At 34.2% G+C, this 21,360-nt stretch overlaps 1 protein-coding gene across 1 annotated transcript in view; it reads right to left on the bottom strand.

The window, feature by feature from the left end:
• su(f) (cleavage stimulation factor subunit su(f)) overlaps positions 1-21,360 on the bottom strand; it is a 36,302-nt gene continuing 14,942 nt past the window's right edge. Inside the window, exons 6-13 of the mRNA XM_072522876.1 lie at positions 18,203-18,361; positions 17,955-18,146; positions 17,698-17,889; positions 15,330-15,646; positions 7,719-7,913; positions 6,673-6,836; positions 742-876; positions 1-347 (exon numbers count right to left, since the gene is read on the bottom strand). Coding sequence (XP_072378977.1) covers positions 142-347; positions 742-876; positions 6,673-6,836; positions 7,719-7,913; positions 15,330-15,646; positions 17,698-17,889; positions 17,955-18,146; positions 18,203-18,361 — 1,560 coding nt within the window. The 3' untranslated portion in view covers positions 1-141. The remainder of the gene's footprint in view (positions 348-741; positions 877-6,672; positions 6,837-7,718; positions 7,914-15,329; positions 15,647-17,697; positions 17,890-17,954; positions 18,147-18,202; positions 18,362-21,360) is intronic.

Genomic DNA, 21,360 nt, shown 5'->3' with positions numbered 1-21,360 from the left:
TTTAATAAATGTCAATATTTATTTATATCATTATAGGAGACAGGGAATATTGTTTAATATTTTATTTCTATTGGTACAAAATACTAATCTTACAGCAATAATCTAACGAAATACACATAAAAATATAAAGTATAAGGCAGCTTATTTAACTCTTTTTTGTTGCCTCTGCCTGTATATGTCATTAGTTGGTGGTAATGGTGCGTCTTCGTCATCTGATCCATCCAACCCAATACCCGTCCTCTTCCTTCTCTTCAAGCCAATACCACCACCTTCTTCTACGATCCAATGAACAGATTTCGCAAGATCAAAAAGACGGACATCGCCGTTACTTTCTGCGGGTGTTGGGACTAAAAATAAAGTGTCAAAAATATTAAAAATTAAATCATTTAAAACAATGTTATAATGTGTCAAATATTAAATATCTCTCCCTGTCAATCTTAGTAAAAACACTCAAATACATTTTTATGTATAAACTAAGATCACTATCGTACTAGCAACTAGTACTTTTAACTGTCTTAAGTATTTTAATGTTTTTCAAAACAATCCTTGCTTTTAAAACCTATATAAAAACAAACAATTTAGCAACAAGTGTTCTAATACAACAAAACAACAATTTTTTGAGAACTCTCCACACTGCTGTTAAATGATATTGATGGAAAATATTATAACGATTTACTCAATGAAAACTATATAAAAACGTATATATTTACAATAAAATAAAAGACACGAGTATGTACTTACAGTTTTCTGGTAGGTAAATTCTGTTAAAGATATCCATAAGTATATCTATATGAACAAATGGTCCTCTAAAACAAGAAGGAGGTGGCAACAAAGTACATAAGTGAGCTGCAGCTGGCGGCATTGGAAAGGAACCCCCTATAAACAAATATCAAAAATCATATCATAAATTTAACTATGTAACCAATGATATCATTTATTCCACTGCTGTAGAAAATGAAGAAAGATTGGTTGTTGACAATGATGATAATGTTGATTATTATGAAACCACAAAAAATGATTTCAAAACACTTAAAATTTTGAAAAAGGGTTGAAAAAAATGGGAATTTAGTATAAAATAAACTAAAGCAGAAATTGCGAAGAAAAAGTAAAAAAAATATAATATAAAGGAATTAATTCAAAACTTGAAAGATAAAAACTTGGTTTTCTAGTTGTAGTCTAGATGTAGTATTTCTGTTGTGGTTAAGATATAATATATGTGGGTGCCCTGTATATGGCATATAATTCTGCATTAAGAATACTGTAGTGTATTGGCTACTTATATTTTTGGCACATAGAAGATATAACTGCTGCTCCCACGCCATCTGTTGATTTTGAAGCATCTGTATATATTTGAGAGAAATTTGTATAGTTTGATAATAAGTTTTGCAGATCTTGATATATTATGTTAGTATGATGGTTAGTAGTATTTTTGTCCAATGAAGTTAAGGTAGTTATTATTTTAGGTACTCCCAATGTCCATGGTGCAGCAGGTTCAAAACTAACGGACAAGCCAGTAGGTAAGGTGTTGAGATATCCATTTTGATTTGGTGATAGGTTTGTGTAGACATGATTTATTGGAGAAACATGTTGATAATCGATTAAAGTGATCATATTTGAAGGTGTGGTTGTTAGGATTTGCATTTGATTTAATTGCGTAGGTTAACTTTAAGTACATTCTTCTGTAATATAATAATGGTTCAACTGCTTCGCAATACAGGTTTATATTGGTGTCATTCTGAAAGCTCCTAAGACAATACGGAGTACAGTATTGTGGATTGTATCTAAAATTTTAAGGAAAGGCTCAGTAGCCGATGAATATGCTATCGTACCATAGTCTAATTTAGATCTGATTAGTGTTGTGTAGAGGAAGAGCATAGTTTGTCTATCTGCACCCTAGTCTTTTTTAGACACTGGTTTAAGGATATTAAGTCTTCGATTGTCATTCGATTTGGCATTCGATTGCCAAATTTTTAGTATGTTCTTTCTAATTTAGATGTTAGTCGAATGTTATTCCAAAAAATTTTACATTATTTTTTCAAACTAGTGGATTGTTATATAGTAAGAGTGGAGGATAATAATTAGGGTAGTCTTTCTTATTGATGTAGAAACGTTTGTAGCATATTCGTGATGTTTTCCATATTTTGACTTCTCGCATAGATAACAAGGTCGTCTGTGTATAATACACCTTTCAATGATGCGTTCATATTGGCTAAGCCATCATTTATTGCTATTAAAAAAAGTGTAGGGCTTCAAACTGAACCCTGCGGAATACCATTCTCTAGTTTTGTTTTTGGTGATAACACCATTAGTTTTAAGTTGGAATGATAGATTGGCTAAGAAACTCTTAATGAACGCTAGGCACTGTCCCCTGATATTTAAAGTATGTATAAGTGGTATAATATGCTCCCTTGATGTCGAGTATGTGTAAGTGGTATAATATTGCGACGCATTTTGGATTTGCAGCAAAAGCTTACGTACTCAAGTACGTCATTTTCTAATGCTAGATTATTGTCCATTGCTAACTGATTTCTATAGAAACTACTTTGACTTAAGTTTCGATTCTTAAGAGTCCATAAAAACCTTTTATTTACAACTTTTCCCAGTAATTTACCCATAGCACATGTGAAAGCTATTGGTCTATATGAATTTGGATTACTTTTTGGATTGTTTGGTTTTAAAATTGTTATAATAGATTCTGACCATGTTTATGGAAATTTATGTTGCGTCCATATTAAATTAAATAACTTTAGTAAGTACTAGTAAGCGTTTGAAGCTAATTTTTTTATAAAGTTCACTGGATTATCATCAGGTCTCCCTTCCGAATTTTTAAACGAATTAAGGACATCGTTGTATTCTTCCCCCAAAAAAGGGAAGTTTATAGGACTTCTATCTATTTCGTCGAAAAGTCAATTAGATTATGTTGCTTAAGTGTGATAAAACTCTGATTATACTGGGTATCACTGGATCTATGTTTATAAGTGTTAGCCATTTCTTCTGCGATTTCCTTGTCGGAGGTAATAACCTTATCTTGAATGTTTAGTGAGTTGAAGTTTAAGTTCAATTTTTTTCGCGATATTCGTTTTATCTTATTACATATGTCACTCATAGGAGTAGAGCTGTTTATTTTAGAAATATAATCAATCTAGGATTGACGTTTAGCTGTCTTTATTATCAATCTAGTTATGGCTCGAATTCTCTTATTTTCTAGTGGTTTATTTCTTTTGTATTAGGCAGTTTTACTTTCTCTAGTGACCTTTTTACAAGACTCGTTCTACCATGGAACTGGTGTGGTATGTTTGCGTTGGAGCTGTTTTACCGATTGGGTTTTCAGCTGCCTTAATAATTATTTTGGTCTAGAGTCTATAAGTTATCTAGAGACTATTCGACATTAATTATTGTTGTCGAGTACATCTTTATATCCGACTCTTGTAATGTAAACATAGCAAGGAAATAAAGAAGGAGAAATTAAGGGGTAATTAGCCTAGAAAAGAGTAATAATTATTTAAGTAATTATTACATATTCCAAATTGATTAAAGAACAAATAAATTTATAGCTAGTAAGTAACATAGTTAATGTATATATTTTTACATTAAACAAAGATTGAAAACTCGACCCAGTTTAAATGTATTACACGAGTCTCAAATATCAGGTCACCACGGTTGCTTAAAAGAAAAAAAAACAATAACTCGACCTTGGTACTACGACTGAAAATTGAGTATACGGGCTCATAAAAAACCGAACAAGCGGGCCAGCGAGGACTAGTGGGAAGATGGCACTCGAGAGCGCCCCACGCAAGAAGTGACGTAGAAGTGCCGGTATCTGGAGATTCGAAAGTTCGCGATAGCGCGCCGTGCTTCAACTGACGTAACTAAGATCTATATACTAACCCAAGGCATATCTAATAATACGGAATTGTCCGCCCTTTAATTCCTTGCTTTGTCTCTTCTCGTCTCCCTTCGCGCCTGATTGAAACATTATTGGTCATAACTGATATTTTGTAGTATACAGTCTATTTAATACATTGTAAACTCGAAATTTGTTTTTTTGTTCTTCCCGGCCGTGACAGGTAGAGACTAGAAGAGATACACATTTTCGCTTATGCAGTGCTCCGGCTTCTAACGTAAGCCCATAGCCTCTCGCTCTTTGCAGGACCTGAGACCGAGAAGTCCTTAATCCCTTCCTCCCAAAATCTCACTACCCTCTTATAAATCCGCGAGGGCGAAACCAGTTAGTCCAGGCTAGTGGAACCAGTAAGCCTTGCCTCGCTCGCAGGGATAAGTATCCCCTAAGAATTGTAGATGCATTGATAAGGATATTGAGACAGACGTCTTCTACAATGGTGACAGCAATTATTAGACTCTGTCTGTTCGGTGAAACGCTTCCAATCGGCTGTATCTATTTTCCATTTCGACGAAAAACCGGTTTGGTTGGTTATGCTGATTGTTTTCTATAAAATTAATGGATAGTGGTCACTGTTGTATGTGTATTGCATTGGATACCAAGACAAATGTAGGTAAAGATCGCATATTGTTAGATCAAGTGGAGTAGCTTCTCCATTTCTTATATTAAATCTAGTTGGACTTCGGTCATTTAAGAGAGACAAGTTAAGATTACCTATAATTTCTTCAATTGTAGTACCCCATTGGTCTTTATATGCTTATATCCAGATCTGATTATATGCCTCCAATGCCATATCTAATTTAGGCCTCCCAAAATCATTCGAGGAGTAGAAATTTGATTGAAAAGATCCTTTAGTTCGTTTCTGGATATTACTGCTCCAGGAGGTAGATACACATATATATTGTGAAGGTTTATACTAGTTTTCCCAATGACGGCAACCTCAACGGCCTCCAAGTTAGTATTTAGAGGTATTCTTAAATTACTATTTAAATGGGAATAAGCCACAATTAAAGGTTAAAATACGTTTATTGACGTTCCATTCATTTATTATTTTTGTATTTTGAGAACGATTTCCGAAGTGGAAATTGAAACGTCAATAAACGTATTTTAACCTTTAATTGTGGCTTATTCCCATTTAAATAGTAATTAATTTAAAATGCCACAAGAAAATAGCTTCAGAACAATATTAGAGGTATTCTTATCGAGGCATATGAATTATTAATTAACATTGATACACCGCCACTAGCAATGTTTTGACGTTTTGATTAGGTTTTATTTGGTTATAACACAGATAATTTCTTAAGTTTATATTTTGATTTTGTTTAAAATTGGTCTTTTGTTAATAGATAAAATACGGATTTTTTTCTGAAAGAATGATTTGTAGCATAGGTAGATTATTGTAATAGTTATTGATTTCCGCGGTCAGATAAATGAAAATTACTGAGTTCTCGGGAAGAACCGCGTTGAGAATTTAAAACTCGACGTTTGGGCACCCATTTTGGAGCCATTATCAAGAGTGATACGGTTCGGTTCGAGTTCGGGGTCTCAATCTGCCTACTCCCCTCACTCGAGACGTACCAGTATCGTGTTCTATATTGCAAGAACTGTCTCTCGGCACTGAGGTCTCAATCTGCCTACTCCTCAGTGTCGAGTGACAGTTCTTGCAATATAGAACACGATACTGGTACGTCTCGAGTGAGGGGAGTAGGCAGATTGAGACCCCGAACTCGAACCGAACCGTATCACTCTTGATAATGGCTCCAAAATGGGTGCCGAAACGTCGAGTTTTAAATTCTCAACGCGGTTCTTCCCGAGAACTCAGTAATTTTCATATATATATATATATATATATATATATATATATATATATATATATACATATATGTCTATACTTTATGTTTTGAAATAGGTCTGTTATCTGAACATAGCTTAAAATAAATGGTTTATGAATGCTTCTAGAAATTTTCCTTTATTTTGTTTTTTCTTGGGATTAAGGACTTAAGGTATCGTCAATAGTTCTTTTTGAACTGGTTTGTGAAGACTGAATTTCCATACGTAAGGTAGTTGTTTAGCTCGAAGTTTGTTTGGGGTTTACTTAATTTTTTGTAGTTGAGGTATCGATTTGAGTTGAAGTAGGTACCGGTGTGATGGTTGATATATCTGGATGAGTATATGTTGGGATTTTTTCTGCCGTGGATGGAGGAATATAATATGAGTTTGGATTGATAAGTTTATTGCAGTTGGTTGCCGTATATCCGTATTATTTACAGTTGTAACACGTTAGGTTGCCGCTTGTTAAGTAGATTCTGTATGAAGTTTTATCGTAATTGATTACAAACGATTCTGGAGTTGTAAGATCTGTTGGGCTGATAAAGATTTGCCTTCTAAAGCTCAGTATGTGACTAAATTCAGGTAACGATGCATTAATTTTTAAAAAGGAAATTGTAGACAGAATAACAAGTCCCACGAATTCGGGTTCTTTAATTAATACATCATGGGGAATGCTTGAGCAAACATTAGAGAGAATAACTCTTTGAAAACTTGTTCTCACTTAATTTGAACTATTTTGGAGAGCCAAAATAAACACACCGTTCTGATATACTACCAGGACCGGCCTATATCTATATCTTTCTAGGCCCAATTTAACGTGTTTTTACATCGATATATCACCCAATGTTTGGTAAATTTTTATTTTTCCCAACCGCTTTTCATAGTAATTAGAAAATCACATATATTAGAAAAAAAATTAAAAAATTGTTACGTATTCTAACCTGGGACAGGATGGTCTCCTGGCAAAGCTTTAGCCTTTGGTTTGTAAGGTATCATTTGCGAGTAATCTGGTACAGGTAAAGGTAAATCTGGCTCGAATTCTATTATTGACTGTAAAATGTGATTTTTTCCAGCAGCTCCAGTTATATTGATTACCTCGGTATATCTAGAAAAATACAACATATTAAATTTGTAGTGGTAAATTGTTTGGGCAATTTAAACTTTATGCCAACTGGTAAATACGGATGTTGACTATTTTGGGAAAGTAAAACCGTACGAAGTATCTAAGGTGAGTGACCCAAATTCAGACAGTGTTCTAAATTCAGACATATTTCTGTTTATTCGGTTAAAACAAGAAATTTAGTGTGTCTAGATAAACGTTAAGACATCTATTGATTTAATTTAACAATAATTTTTTTCATTTCAATATTCGTCTCCTATCTTTCCGACATTATATCTGTCAATACATAACCTAAAAGTTGGACGGTTATTCAATAACCGAATGTCAATTAAATTTGACTGTATAACCAGCTATCCCCAAAATAAGACGAAGGTGCTCCTGGAAAAATATTAATTTGGTTCACTAATAATTATTTGATATTTTCAACTAACAAACTTTATGAGAGCAGTTAATTTGCAGTTGAAATTCCATTGGTATATAAATGAGGCAGTTAGATAATAATATGATAAAGTATTTCCGCTTCAAAATAAGCTGACCCAAATTAGAGTAATGACCAATTTGAATTTGATGTCACATCTCCATCTTTGGTATAGAACTAATAGAACTTTGACCACACGTCGATATGTTATTATGTTAAAATAATTAATTTATGGCATAAAACATATTCGGCACTAATCAACCAATACATTAATGTCTATAAGAGACTATTGTATTTGTAACACCCTTTGCAATACTTGCGCCTCTAATCTAATAATAGTTTTACACTCCAGAAATTGTAAAAGTAGAATCAGAAGAATAGACTAATCTTCCAAATATGTGTTTCCACGGAAACATTATTGCTTGTATACACGTACTAGTTTTACATACCCAATACTTTTCAGTTCTTGAGGTGTGCATGGAAAGAGATCCAAAAATCTGTATCTGTCTACTAATTGAGCGGTTTCCTTGCCTTCAAATTCCTTAATTTTTGACAAAACTTCTGATCTTCTCTTTTCCACTTTAACAATGGATTGTAAATCCCCTATGTTACTTTCGAATTCTAAAAATCGATTCCAAATATCCCTGAAAAAAAAAACAATAAATAATATTTTATACGAAATAAAAGTACATTGTAAGCATTTAAATCTTTAAAAAAGTATCGTATCTTTAACTCCATTTCTTTGCCCTTTCTACAAGAATTCTGTGACATAGTTTGTTAACGACCTCTTCCCTTAAAAAAACTCATTATTATGAAAGCATAAAGTGGAAAAGCCGGACTGTTTAATTCACGAAGACCTAGCAAACGACAATGGAATAACGATTTACGGATATGCACATGGAATGTACGAACCCTTTATGCCCCAGGTGCTCTTAGACTGCTAACTTGATAAAATGAAAGCCGATGTAGTAGCGATTCAAGAGATGAGATGGACTAGTTCAGGAATTATCGAGAAAAGAGACTACAATATATACTATAGCGGACATAGCACCCGACACGAGTTTGGCAGTGGTTTTCTAGTCAGTAAAAAAGTAAAGCAATTAGTCCTTAACTTTAAACCCATAAACAACAGAATATGTTATCTACGCCTTAAAGGAAAATTCTTTAATTATAGCTTACTTAGTGTACACGCACCTACGGAAGAAAAGGAGGATAATGAAAAAGATGAATTCTATGACACCTTAGACAAAGAATATGATCGATGTCCACGTCATGACGTGAAAATCATTGCTGGGGACCTTAATGCAAAAATTGGCAAAGAGCAATTTTTCCAGCCAACTATAGGACGTGAGAGCTTACATGAAGAGTCAAATGATAACGGGTTGAGACTAATAAACTTTGCAAGTACTAAAAACATGATAGTAGGAGGAACAAGATTTCCCCATAAAATGATACACAAAGGAACATGGAAATCCCCTGATAACGAAACCATTAACCAGATAGATCACATCCTGATAGATGCAAGGCACTCTTCCGATCTCATAGACGTCAGAAGCTACCGAAGCCCAAACATTGACAGTGACCACTTTCTTGTAATGGCAAAAATCAGAGGAAGAATATCAAACCTAAAGAAAGATAAACACACGAAACAAGACAGAATTAATGTTGATAATCTGCGCATTGAAACCGTTGCGAGAGAGTATAGGAGACAAATGGACGAGGAAATGGAGAGCCTGGAGGTGGGGGAAAATGTAGAGGAACTGTGGACAAAATGTAATAACTGAGAAAGCAACAAAAATATTGGGGAAAACCAAACCAGTTAAAGAAAACGAATGGTATGACAAGGAGTGCCAAGAAGCAACAGATAACAAAAACAGGGCATACCTAAAGAGAAATCAATCTGGATGCACAAGAAGAGCAAAGGAAGAATACCGCACCCTAAGAAGAGAAGAAAAACGATTACATAGAAGAAAAAATAACACAATTTGAGCAAAAGCAGTTGGAAAGCACAGAATGGCTAAGAAATCAAAATGAAACTCGAAAGTTCTACAGAAATCTAAACAAAATGCGCAAAGAGTTTAAGCCAAGAATAAGGAGCTGTAAGGATGTAGAAGGAAACATCCTAAATGATACGGCCTCAACCCTAAACAGATGGGTTGAATTTTTCGATGCAAAATTTAATGGCCATCATATCGAAGAAGCAGATAACACCCTAGCAAATCGAAATGATTGGAATCCTTTCAACCCAAACGAAAGACCACCTACCATCGAAAACGTTGCCCAAGCCATTAAAAAGCTTAAAAATAATAAATCACCAGGAATTGATCAAATTTGCAGTGAGCTCTACAAGAATGGTGGCGATGCCCTACTACAGACACTGCATAAGCTTTTACTTATTGTTTGGCATAATGAGACCATGCCTTGTGAATGGTCTCAAGGCGGGATATGCCCGTTACATAAAAAAGGTGACCAGCTCCAGTGTGAGCATGTGTGAGCGTGTGTGTATTGAGGTATAACCCTGTTAACAACTGCTTACAAAATACTAGCAAATATTCTCTACGAAAGGCTGCAAGTTTACACAGTGGGCATAGTTGGTAAATATCAAGCTGGATTCACTCCAGAAAAATCAACAATTGACCAGATTCATTCAATAATAAGACAGATTCGCGAGAAAACATTAGAATTCAATATTGAAACTCATTACCTATTCGTCGACTTCAAGGCCGCATACGACAGTGTCAAGAGAACAGTGCTATACCAATTATCGGTCGGAGAAACTTATCCGACTAACGAGAATGACAATGTCTAACTTAGAAGCCTCTGTTAGAATACAGGGAGAGAATTCTAGATCATTTGAGATAAAGGATGGACTCAGACAAGGGGATGCTCTGGCTTGCCTCCTATTTAATATTGCCTTAGAAAAGGCAGTCCGAGATACACGAATTATGTTGAATGTTGAGCAATATCTCCTAGAATTGGAAACAGCGGCGAAACAGGTCGGTCTAGTCATTAACGAAGACAAAACCAAGTACACGTTGGTTACAAAGGATCCGATAGCAAATGAGGAACGAGAAACAGTCTTTGGAAGTCATACCTTTGGACGTGTTGACAACTTCACATACCTTGGGTCGCTATTGACTGCTACCAATAAAACAAGCGAAGAAATCAAAAGACGAATAAATCTTACAAATAGGGCAATACTATGGACTCCAAAAGCATTTCCACTCAAGAAACATTCAAAGAAGAACTAAAATTCTTATATACAAAACATTGCTGAGGCCGGTCCTCACATATGGAGCAGAAACATGGACTCTAACGCAGAAAGATGAAAGACTTTTGGGAATATTTGAGCGTAAAATACTCCGCAAAATATTTGGAGCTATAAACGACCAAGGGCAGTGGCGCAGAAGATATAATTTCGAATTGTATCAGCTCTTTGATGAGCCAGATGTCATAACGTTCATTAAAACACAGCGACTTAGATGGGCTGGACACATAATACGAATGCCAGAAAATACGATTGCTAAAAAGCTAACCACAGGAACACCTGTAGGAAGAAGAAGCAAAGGCCAACCGCGAATTAGGTGGTTAGATGGAGTTGAAACCGACTCAGAGGGATATGAAGCGCTCCTTTTATTAAAATATTAAAAAATCAGAAGATGGCAACATGTTGCCAGAAACCGAACAGAATGGTGACGAATCTTAGAGCCAGCCAAGATCCACAGAGGATTGTCTAGCCAAAGATGATGATGATGGTTTGTTAACTTTTTCCATTCTTCATGTATATTTTGGAACGTTTTTAATACAAAGTTTTGAATTAAATGTTATTGCCAATTTCCTTCTTTTTAACATTTCCGATGAACCTTTTGCTTTGACCTCCTTTATTTAGGTATGCCAGAAGAATACCAATACATGACGGTGAATTCACATAATATAGTCCGTTCGCAATATATTTTGACAGATTCATTGTTGGAAATATACACAAAAATTCATTTTGTTAATAAACTGCACGTGATTTTTTTGTTTAAATATTGGCTGTGCGCACGTATGCATGGTTATACCCATTTTCTTAATCATTAGCCGTTTCCATATTTCCTTTTTATTTCTTATTTTTAGTTTTCAATAGTTTAATTCTTAATCCAAGAAACCTTGAACACGGCATAAACGTGTTGCAAGGTATAGTACGAGTCGCTTAATTATTCAGTAATTTCAGACATCTGTCATTACAGGTAAGCCCCGGTGGTTCTGAGACCAGGATTCTTTATTGGCCTAAAGGAAATACATTTTCGAATTCAATTAATGACAAAAACTTCATCGTATCTAGTTAAAATAATGTCACCCACAATTTGAATAATAATCTTAACATTGCTTACAGATATCATCATCATCAACATGTATGCGTCAACTGCTGGACATAGGTCTCCCTCAGCTCAGGTCGTCAGTCCATCTAGTTGGTGGGCGTCCTCTGCTCCGTAGTGTTGCTTGTCTTGGTGTCCACTCGACAATACATTTTGTTTATCCGTTGTCTGATAACCTGGCGACGTGTCCTGCCCAATTTCATTTTAGCGACGCGATTTTTTCGATGGCGTCTGTTGTTTTTGTTCTACGACGTATTTATTCGTTTGGGCTTCGGTCTCTCACAGAGACACCCAACATCTGGCGCTTCATATCCCTCTGAGCCACGCGAATCTTATTTACTATATTTTTTGTGAGTATCAATGTTTCCGCTCCATAAGTGAGTACAGGCTAATCCTATGCGACGTGGGAGCTTACATGCCTGGTTATCTCTGCCCAAGCGAATTTCATGTCCTAAGTACTTATACGATGCAGTTTGCGGAATATCCCTTTCATCAACAGCAATATTTCGATTTAGCACCAGACCAGTTATTTGCGTCTTGTTCATATTAATCTTTAGTCCGACCTACAAGAAAGCGTGATATAATTTTTCAAATGTTATTATTGCATCATCTATACGATCGGCTATAAGGACGATGTCATTTGCCAATCTCAAATGACTGAGCTTCTCTCCATTTATGTTGATACCATGCTGGTTCAGATGTGCCTTCTTACAAATATGTTCTAAAAGCGTTGTGAATAGCTGTGGAGAGACGGTGTCTCCTTGCCGTAAACAGAATTTATTTGTTTCTTGTTCAGATAGTCTTACGCTAGCTGTGGCATTTTGGTAGATATAATTATGTTAGTGTAGCGATCGTCTATTCGACATTTTGTCAATGATTTTAACATTTTCTGATGGCTTATGGTATCGAATGCTTTCTCGTAGTCAGCAAATACCAGTGCCAATGGTTTGTTGTATTCTGCAGACTTCTCTATTAGGTTCTTTATCACTAGTAAGTGGTCGTTAGTGCTGTATCCCGATCTAAATCCAGCTTGTTCTCTAGGCTGATATGTCTAACTTAGCGTCCAGTCTTGTTTTGATAATTTTGGTGAACAGTTTTTATATGTCCTTGCTTGTGTAATAAAATAATGACTGCATTATTCCATCGAGAAGGAGTTTTTCCTTGGTAGATGCATTCGGTGAAAAACTTGGCCAAAGCCTGAATACTTTTATGTCCACCTAGTTTAATCGCTTGGATCACTACTCCGTCATCGCCAGGGGATTTGTTATTTTTCATTTCTGAAAGTGCCGTTTTGATTTCGTATGGAGTTATTTCTGGCATTAATTCTGATCCCTGGTTTGTGATTTTGGGCAGGGGCTGATCATGCCTTTCGTCGGTGCTCTCATACATTTCGTGATAAAAGGATTCGACAACCTCAAGGATTTTGGTTCCATCCGTAGTAATGTTTCCATTTTTGTTTTTTATTTTGTACATATTTTTGTTGCCTTTGTTGTTCGTATTTTGCCTCAAAACTTTTAAACTTTTGTTTTCTTGAATTATTTTAGTTATTTCTCTTGTATTGTTTTCTGTTACATCTTTTTGGATTAACCGGTGCATATCTTTATTTAATTTTTTCATTGTTGTGTAGTTGAAGCCGTATTTTGCCGTCAGCTGTCTTCTTTTACCTATTAGCTCTTTGGTATTTTGGCTTAGTTTTTCTTTATGAGTCAAAACGGTCGGGCAGCATTCCCTTTCCGTTTCTTTTAGAGGCTTCGTTATACCATCATTTGCTTCATCTACATCTTCCATTTCGTCTTGCAAGTCTTGTATATGTCTGGTTAATGTATCTTCATACAGGTCGTTGTTTTCTGGAGGATATTTTTTCTTGTTTTTAGGATCATCTTTGTTCTTTCCAATTTGACATTTAATAGTATCTAAGCACGGATTAATCGGTGGTCGCTTCCTATTGAAAATTTGTTGAGTACTTCGATGCCTTTGATTATTTCTTTTATGTTTGTTATGATTTAATCTATTTCAATTTTGACACTGCCACCTGGGCTGATCCATGTCCATTTACAGCTATAGATGAGGAAATTAATTATTTTAATGTTCTTAGGAATACCTTTTGTTTGATTTTTTTCTAACTTTTTAGGCTTTCTAAGGCTTGTTCTCCTGAACGAGGTTCTGAAGATCCAGACAATGACGAGAAGATAGACGATTGCTTGAATAATCCTAAATATCATTTTCTTTTCATATTTATTAACGATATAGCTTTTAAATACCTTTTAATAAACGGTACGATTTATAACCCTAACCTAAACTAACTTGAATAGACTGTCAGAGGCGTTTCAATGGTAGTATTTACGATTACTACGCATTAACGAGATATTTGAGATTTTGTAAAATCAGTTTCAATGAATTGAAACCAAATCCAGTACCAAGAGATTTTTTTGTATGTTTGTAGGCTCTTGATGGCTCATGAAATGAAATGGATACCACCAAATCGTAAGAAACGAGGAAGACCAAAAAGAACATGGAAGGAGGGAATAACAAAGGCAATGAGCTCCCGAGACTTGACCGAAGAACAATGGAATGATAGAAATTCGTGGAAATTAGGCATCGGACAACGACGCAAGACGTTTTGAAACCGATATATATATATATATATATATATATATATATATATATATATATATATATATATATATATATATATATATATATATATATATATATATATATATTTTAGGCTCTTAAAAGTATTACTAGGAATAGAGTTCGTAAACTTGCTGATAGGATAAGGTCAGTGAAATTTGTACTTGATAAATATGTGTTGAATTTTGTGTGTGTATGCTCCTCAAGTCGACCTGGGGGAGAATGAAAACAAAACTTTCTATGATCAGTGAAACATATACTAAGATATTGGGAGATATTCAGTTGGAAGAAAGAATCATAAAATAGGAGGTGATTTTAATGCACATGTGGGTCAATCCAAGAGTAATACATGGAGGACTAATTTTGGAAACTAGAAATGATGCTGGAGATGAAATGTTAGATTTAGCAACGACATTCTTCCCAAAAGAGAGAAGGTCAATTTATCACATACACAAGTCGACAAAATTATTCTCAAATAGATTATTTTTTGGGAATAAAGAAGATAACGTGAATGTAAGGACTGTAATGTAATAGTCAGACTAAGAGATAAGCAAATATATCCTAGATTAATAAAAGAACTTAAGAATACTTTAATAAATTAAAATAGCTGTTTACCAAACTTTATTAGGACAATTAGAAACTATAGCACACGTATTGTTACCATGCGTGTCTTATTTCATATTACTTTTGCTACACTTCAAGTTTAACATTGAAAAGTCAGTATTTTTATATCAACAATATTTGGCCCAATAACCGATATGTCATAAATATAGTAAACAGACAATAAACCGAGGTTCAGTCGTTCAGTATTTCATTCATTGTCGCTATTATGTATTTAAGGAAAGTTTCGGTTTTACGATCATATTTTTTATGTACGTGTTAATAATAGTAGAGTGTAGAGACCGTCTTTTGTTTATGATTTTTGACCTGGCAAACGCCTGGCGAACGCAAAAGCAACATCAATATTTTTTTAAAAGTGCAACATGAAGAAACGGTTGTAAATTTGGATATAAATCCAAAAATACGTTTTTATTGAAGGCATAGTGCAGTCTATATTTTGAAACTTACACAGATTTCTCAGGTTCTAAACTTCCTGATGACAATACTCTTTCGAATAATACTCTGGTGTTGTTATCTTCATTCAAATGCGATAAATAATCTATATAACAAGTAATATATTCGGGAATGGCGCCAAACTTTTTTAGACCCAGTTCGAAAATTCGAAAAGCAATATTTTTGTCTTTACTGCAATAGTATTCCATTAACGCAGCACATACAAATAAGTGGTATTTAGAGCGATTGTCTTCTCTAGCTTTCTTGAAAACAGCTCTCGCAGATTTAATACCTTCTGCCCTTCTGGCGAATTTCATGTATTGGATGTATGCCTGCAAAAACAAAATATATTAGGAAATGTTTGGTATCTATCTTTTATATCAAAATACTGCCGTTTATGAATAGGGCAAAGTATGAAAGAGATAATTCTAGTATCAGCATATCTCTCATATGATGAACCCGAACAACCACCACCAAGGGAGTTGGAACAGCTAGTGAGCGATTTCAGAAAAAGCTGACTGCATTTGATCATCGGCTGTGATGCGAATGAGCGCCATCTGACCTGGAGCAGTACCAATAATAATGAAAGAGGTGACTCATCACTACAGTTTGTTATGGAATATGATTTAATAGACATACTAAACGTAGGAAATAAACTAAATTTCGTAACTTCACAACGAAAGGAGGTATTTGATATAACAGTGACCACGACTCACGGTGCTAAAACTGTTAAAAAATGGCATGAGTCTGATTAGGTGCCTTTGAAATAACGGGTAATGAGCCTATCAAGAAAACTTATTGTAAAACAAACCGGGAAGAATATCAAGCAGACCTGGAATATTGTTTAGACAAGTTAAAAGTAAGATAGGGCATACATTGGACCTAGACATAGCCGCCGAACAATTTCAAGACAATTATCCTGACATGAACTCCAACACGAAGGTACCCTGGCGGAATAACAACTTTGCAAATCAAAGGGCAAAATTAAGTCTTAAGTTCTCTCAAAAGACCTTCAGATAGGTTTTCCTCACTCCAAAAGAAGATAGGTTAATACACTCAGAATGGCGAACAGACCATGAAAAAGCTTTTCAGGGTGCACTTTCCTAAATCTAAAACAAAACTGATACCACTAGACACATGCCAGCAGACTGGACAGCATACCATAACTTATGGATCTAGTGAAAACTGGCGCATGGAAAACAAGTGGTAAACTATGAAAAATTCAAATGGGTATTTAACTCATTTGAGCTATATAAATCACCGAGTCCAGATGGGATTTATCCAATACTTCTACAGAAGGGAAATGAGCTATACAAAAAAATATGTATGATACTAAACGCTAGCTTAGGACTGTAGAAGTAGCTTTTTAAAAGTAGATATAATCATAGAACTAATAGTTTGATACAGTATTTCCTATGTTTCTGTTGTTTAAGTGCATATCGTACATTTACGTAAATTTCAGACTTTTATATGTGAAATAGACTTTCTGCATTTTGACAATCGAAATGTCTTACGCTTATATTGTATCCTAGTCACTTACGTCAGAGATAATAGAGGGAGTTAAAGTGCAGGACAAAACGTTAACGTTAACGTATAATTTGACAGCTACTTGTGCGCAGTAGAGGAATACACACGTTTGCGTTAACGGGTATCCGTCACCTTGCGTGCGTTTACGAATTCCCTTAACGTTATCCAAATTGTTCCGAGTATTACCGAATGCGAAAATTAAAAACTTTTTGTTGTTTTGTGATTTTAACCAAAGATTTATCTTTTGTTTGTATTATTGTAACCTAAGAATAGTGAAAAAAATCGAAAAAAAAAAATGAGGAAACCAATTTTCCAATAAATTATTACCAAATACATGTAGAAGTACAGCATCGTCCATGTCATTATCCTCTAAATCAGATTCCCCAAACATTTCAATATTAAGGATATCTTCCATTCTGCTATAAAAGCAATAAAAATATTTCATAAAAAATCTACCTAAACCAGGAAAAAAATATAAAAGGACCCTGTCTAATCATTCAAATTTGTAAACAATCCACAACAAATCTGAGTAAAAGTAAGGTTAGAAACACACGTTAGACGTTAACGTTTTACACTTCATAGTTAAAACGTATAGTGGCCGTAAACGTAATTTCTTTACGTTTACGTTAGTGTTAACATTTACGTGTTACCTGCACTTTAACTCTCTATTATATACGAATATTTGGTAATTATTAAGAAAATACATATTAAAGTTGATAACACTCAGGAAGGTAAATTGTAAAACATACAAAAATAATTACTAAGGCCACAATCCGCTAAATACTTTTAACATGAAGCAATGTTGTTACTCAGCATATCCAAATGGTTAAAATATAATAAGGTTTTATTATCTTACCAGTGTAGGATCGATATCGCTGGTTTCCAAATATTTATTATAAATTTGGTGCACTTTTTCATATTTCAGTCTTCCCTCCTCATAATCTGCATAAGCAAAGTAGAGAAGCATATTTTTACTAAGCAATGTACTTGTAGCACGTTCAAACATATTTGCAGCTTCCTCACTAAACAATTTGGATGCATTTACATCCTAAAAACAAACATTGGGCACATTAATTAAATTTCTTGTTAAAATATCAGCATTCTTATTCTTACCCCCTTCTCTGCCAAAATCTTACAACTGTATTCTAAGAATTGTGCGGCTTGGTACCAAATGTCAGGATGATGTCCAAGACATAGTAAACATTGTTCAAGGGCAAAAACCACTCGTTTAGTCAGTAGAGCCGTATCTTCAGTTCGTAGAGGATTGCTCTTTTCCCAGGCAATATACTTTTGCCACAGTTCCACCTTAAGAAGATAAAAGAGATTAGATGTGTTATTACTTATTATTATCATATACTTACTTGTTTTCTTTCGTCTGGACTGGCACTTGGAGGAACACTTGGAGCATTTCTATTGATGCCTCGTATTTGAACTTCTAGTTCTTTTACCACTCGCCTAGCGTTCATATAGTCTCTGCTTCGCTCAATGCTCATTTTTTCAGCAATTATAGCATTTATATTCTAAAAGGCCAGCAAAACATTATTAAGAATAATATTAATAGAAATAAAGACTACTTTGGTTGTACAGTTCATAGACTTCTAGTGCTCAGGCTTGTAGTGTCTGCGATTTACCACAAAATATTTAGAAGACAAGTGTTTGACTACCAACTAGTGTAACTATTTATAGGATTTTTATAGGATAGTAAGTAATTTCTGAGTACCAACCGCGTTGATGTTGGTCTGGTAGTCGATTACGATATTTTGATTACTACTATGAACTATTTTCATTTCTAAAAATGCAGATTCGCTTAAGTATATTGATCTGAACATTCTGGCTTGGAGATGTATATCTGAAATTATTTGTAATATTTCATTTTGGACAGAAATGATCTCCATACTGAAAACGTTTGATATTTCAATAGCACATTTTTTAACATCTTCACGAGAAAAAGGATGAACCATGAGGCTTACGATATTCGTCAGTGTTTTTAAATCCGCGAAGCGTCTTTCAAACTAACTTTGAATGTTTTTCAGCTGTGTCTCGTAATAATCATAATTTTAGTGAGACTTTCGGCCACATATAAATAATTGCTAACAGGTTTGCTGAACGAACATATAAGGTTTATAAGTATGATTGTTTCGTGTTATTTATTTGTTTGTATATGTATTTTGGTTTTAAGATTTTTCCTTGACCCTCAATGAAAAGATAAGACGGCACCCTTTTTTCGTTTTTATTTGTTTCTATTGTATATCATATATATTTATTTAATTCTATTTAATTTTAATAAATTTTATTTAACTTTACTTATTTTATTAAATTTTATTTAATTTTGTTTATTTCTGTTTAACGTTATTTAATTTTATTTAATTCCATTTACCTTTATTTAGTTTTATTTTATGTTACTTAATTTTAATTTTATTTAATTTTATTTTGGTAAAACGTTGACCTTTGTCAAACGTCATTTTATTTTTATAGTGTATATGGTAAATGTATGCAAATCTTACCTTAGAATTATAGTAACCCATATTTTTAGCAATTTTGCGAAACAATTATTTACTGATGAAGTAATAAAATTTCCAAGTAATTATATTTGAATCATCAATTTGTTGAATGAATTAGCAATAAATCAACCGTATCGTTTCAAGAACAAAATATGAATGAAATGTCAGATGTTGGTAGTTCAGATTTCTCTCCTAGAGGGAGTAGTTACCCTACCGGACAAACAGTGTGACTTGTCGTCCTAGTCTTTTATATAGATAGATGAAACAGATCTTCGAGAAAAATCGATAACATTCGCCAAACATCGCGTGGTCGCATTGCCTGAAAAGTCTGGAATATTTCGACCAGGGTCTGATTAATTTTGAATTCTTTCGTGTTCGACTCCAGAAGCCATCGCGATTGACCCTTTGGTTGTCATAGACAAACTAATATATAAATTTTAATGATTATTTTGCCAGTCACCATGCGATGGGGGATCCAATCAATTGCCATCTACAGTCAGACCACCCAATTTTTTACTTCCTCCTATTTTATCCTTCCATCCCTCCAATTCTGGCTTGGGTCTCACCTATCCTCATCTCCAAATTTTAGGATCAACAAACTTTCAAAATAATTAAAAATTAAATTTTTAAAATAATAAACTTCTTGAATGTAAACCAAGTATATATAAAGTAATATAAAGCTTTAATACTCCAGTCGTCAGAGACGAAAATGCTACTTTTACAAAGAATATTAATTTTGAGACCCCAAAAAAGATGCAAACAAGTTTACCACTTTTACCCCCGGGCTTCCTCCTAAAACCCCCCTCATAGAGGGGTTAAAACGCAGAAACATCGATTTACCAAAAATCTGTACTCCATAGCAAAAAATCTTTCAAATAAAAAATATAGCTGAGATAATTTTAAACAAAAATGGTTATTAGCACTTTTCGTGTAGAATTAACCGTTCTCTCAGAAACAACGCTTGAAGCGACCGTCGATTTTTAATGTTAGTTACGCACGCGAAGTCAATGTTAAATATAATTTGTATCACCTCGACGGTAAAAATTCGATATCTTTTGATTAAAGTGTCTTGAAATCAAGATGCGTTTTAAAGGTAAAGAGTTCAGCTTTCGTAAGCAATTTTTTTATTTTGCCGCAAATAAACTCAGATTTTATAAAGGCGTTAAATACATAAACGTGGCGCGATTTTTGCCATTTTTTATTATTCTCACGAGATCAATACGATCTATACATTTCATTGACTGGCCACTATGAACTTTCGACTACTCGAGCCTAACCTTCAAAACCTATAGCATGAAATTTTAGTTTTGAGTTTTACCAACAAATGTGAGGCATTTGAAATATGCTTAAAAAACGCTGGATTTAAACTTTCACAGAACAAACGATCTAAATCGTTTAAAACTTTTTTTCAATTACAGTAGTACGTTTTTCAAAAGAACCAAACTTCTGCTATAAACTACACTCACAAACCGTCTTCTTGGAGGCATTTGATATATTAAACATTTTAAAGTAGACGACTTTAAAGTGATATTGCCAACATTGTTGAGTTGCGCTCCTGGGACGACGTTACTTATAAGATAGTTCATTCGATTACATGAAATCAACTTTAACTTGAGAATATCCGTCAGAAAAGATCATAACATGTAATTCGTCTTTAAAAAGACAAATACATGCCATGATGACAGTAAAATTCTCCTGTTAGTGATCCCATAGTAAATTATGAGGGAAAAACCAGGAAAAAACCTCATAGTACTATCCCGACATGGTAAGTATTTGGTCCTGCATTTAGTTTACCTTCAATGAACACCAAACTCTGATTTTATATGTTTGTTATTTAAAAAACATAAATGATGTATGCTCTATATGTTACTGACTTACTAATAATGGTATTTTCCTTTTAATAACTTCCTCTTTCAATATGGGTAACCAGATCCTACTACATTCGGCCGAGGAATTTGCGACACAATTGGTCTCATTTATCATAATTAGAGCCGCTTCTTTGATTTTTCTCTTTTTAC

Source organism: Diabrotica undecimpunctata, chromosome 2, assembly GCF_040954645.1.
Source record: "Diabrotica undecimpunctata isolate CICGRU chromosome 2, icDiaUnde3, whole genome shotgun sequence".
In the NCBI taxonomy this organism is placed as follows: Eukaryota; Metazoa; Arthropoda; class Insecta; order Coleoptera; family Chrysomelidae; genus Diabrotica; species Diabrotica undecimpunctata.
The sequence above is the reverse complement of the archived record's forward strand: the minus strand, read 5'-3'. Positions and strand labels throughout refer to the sequence as shown.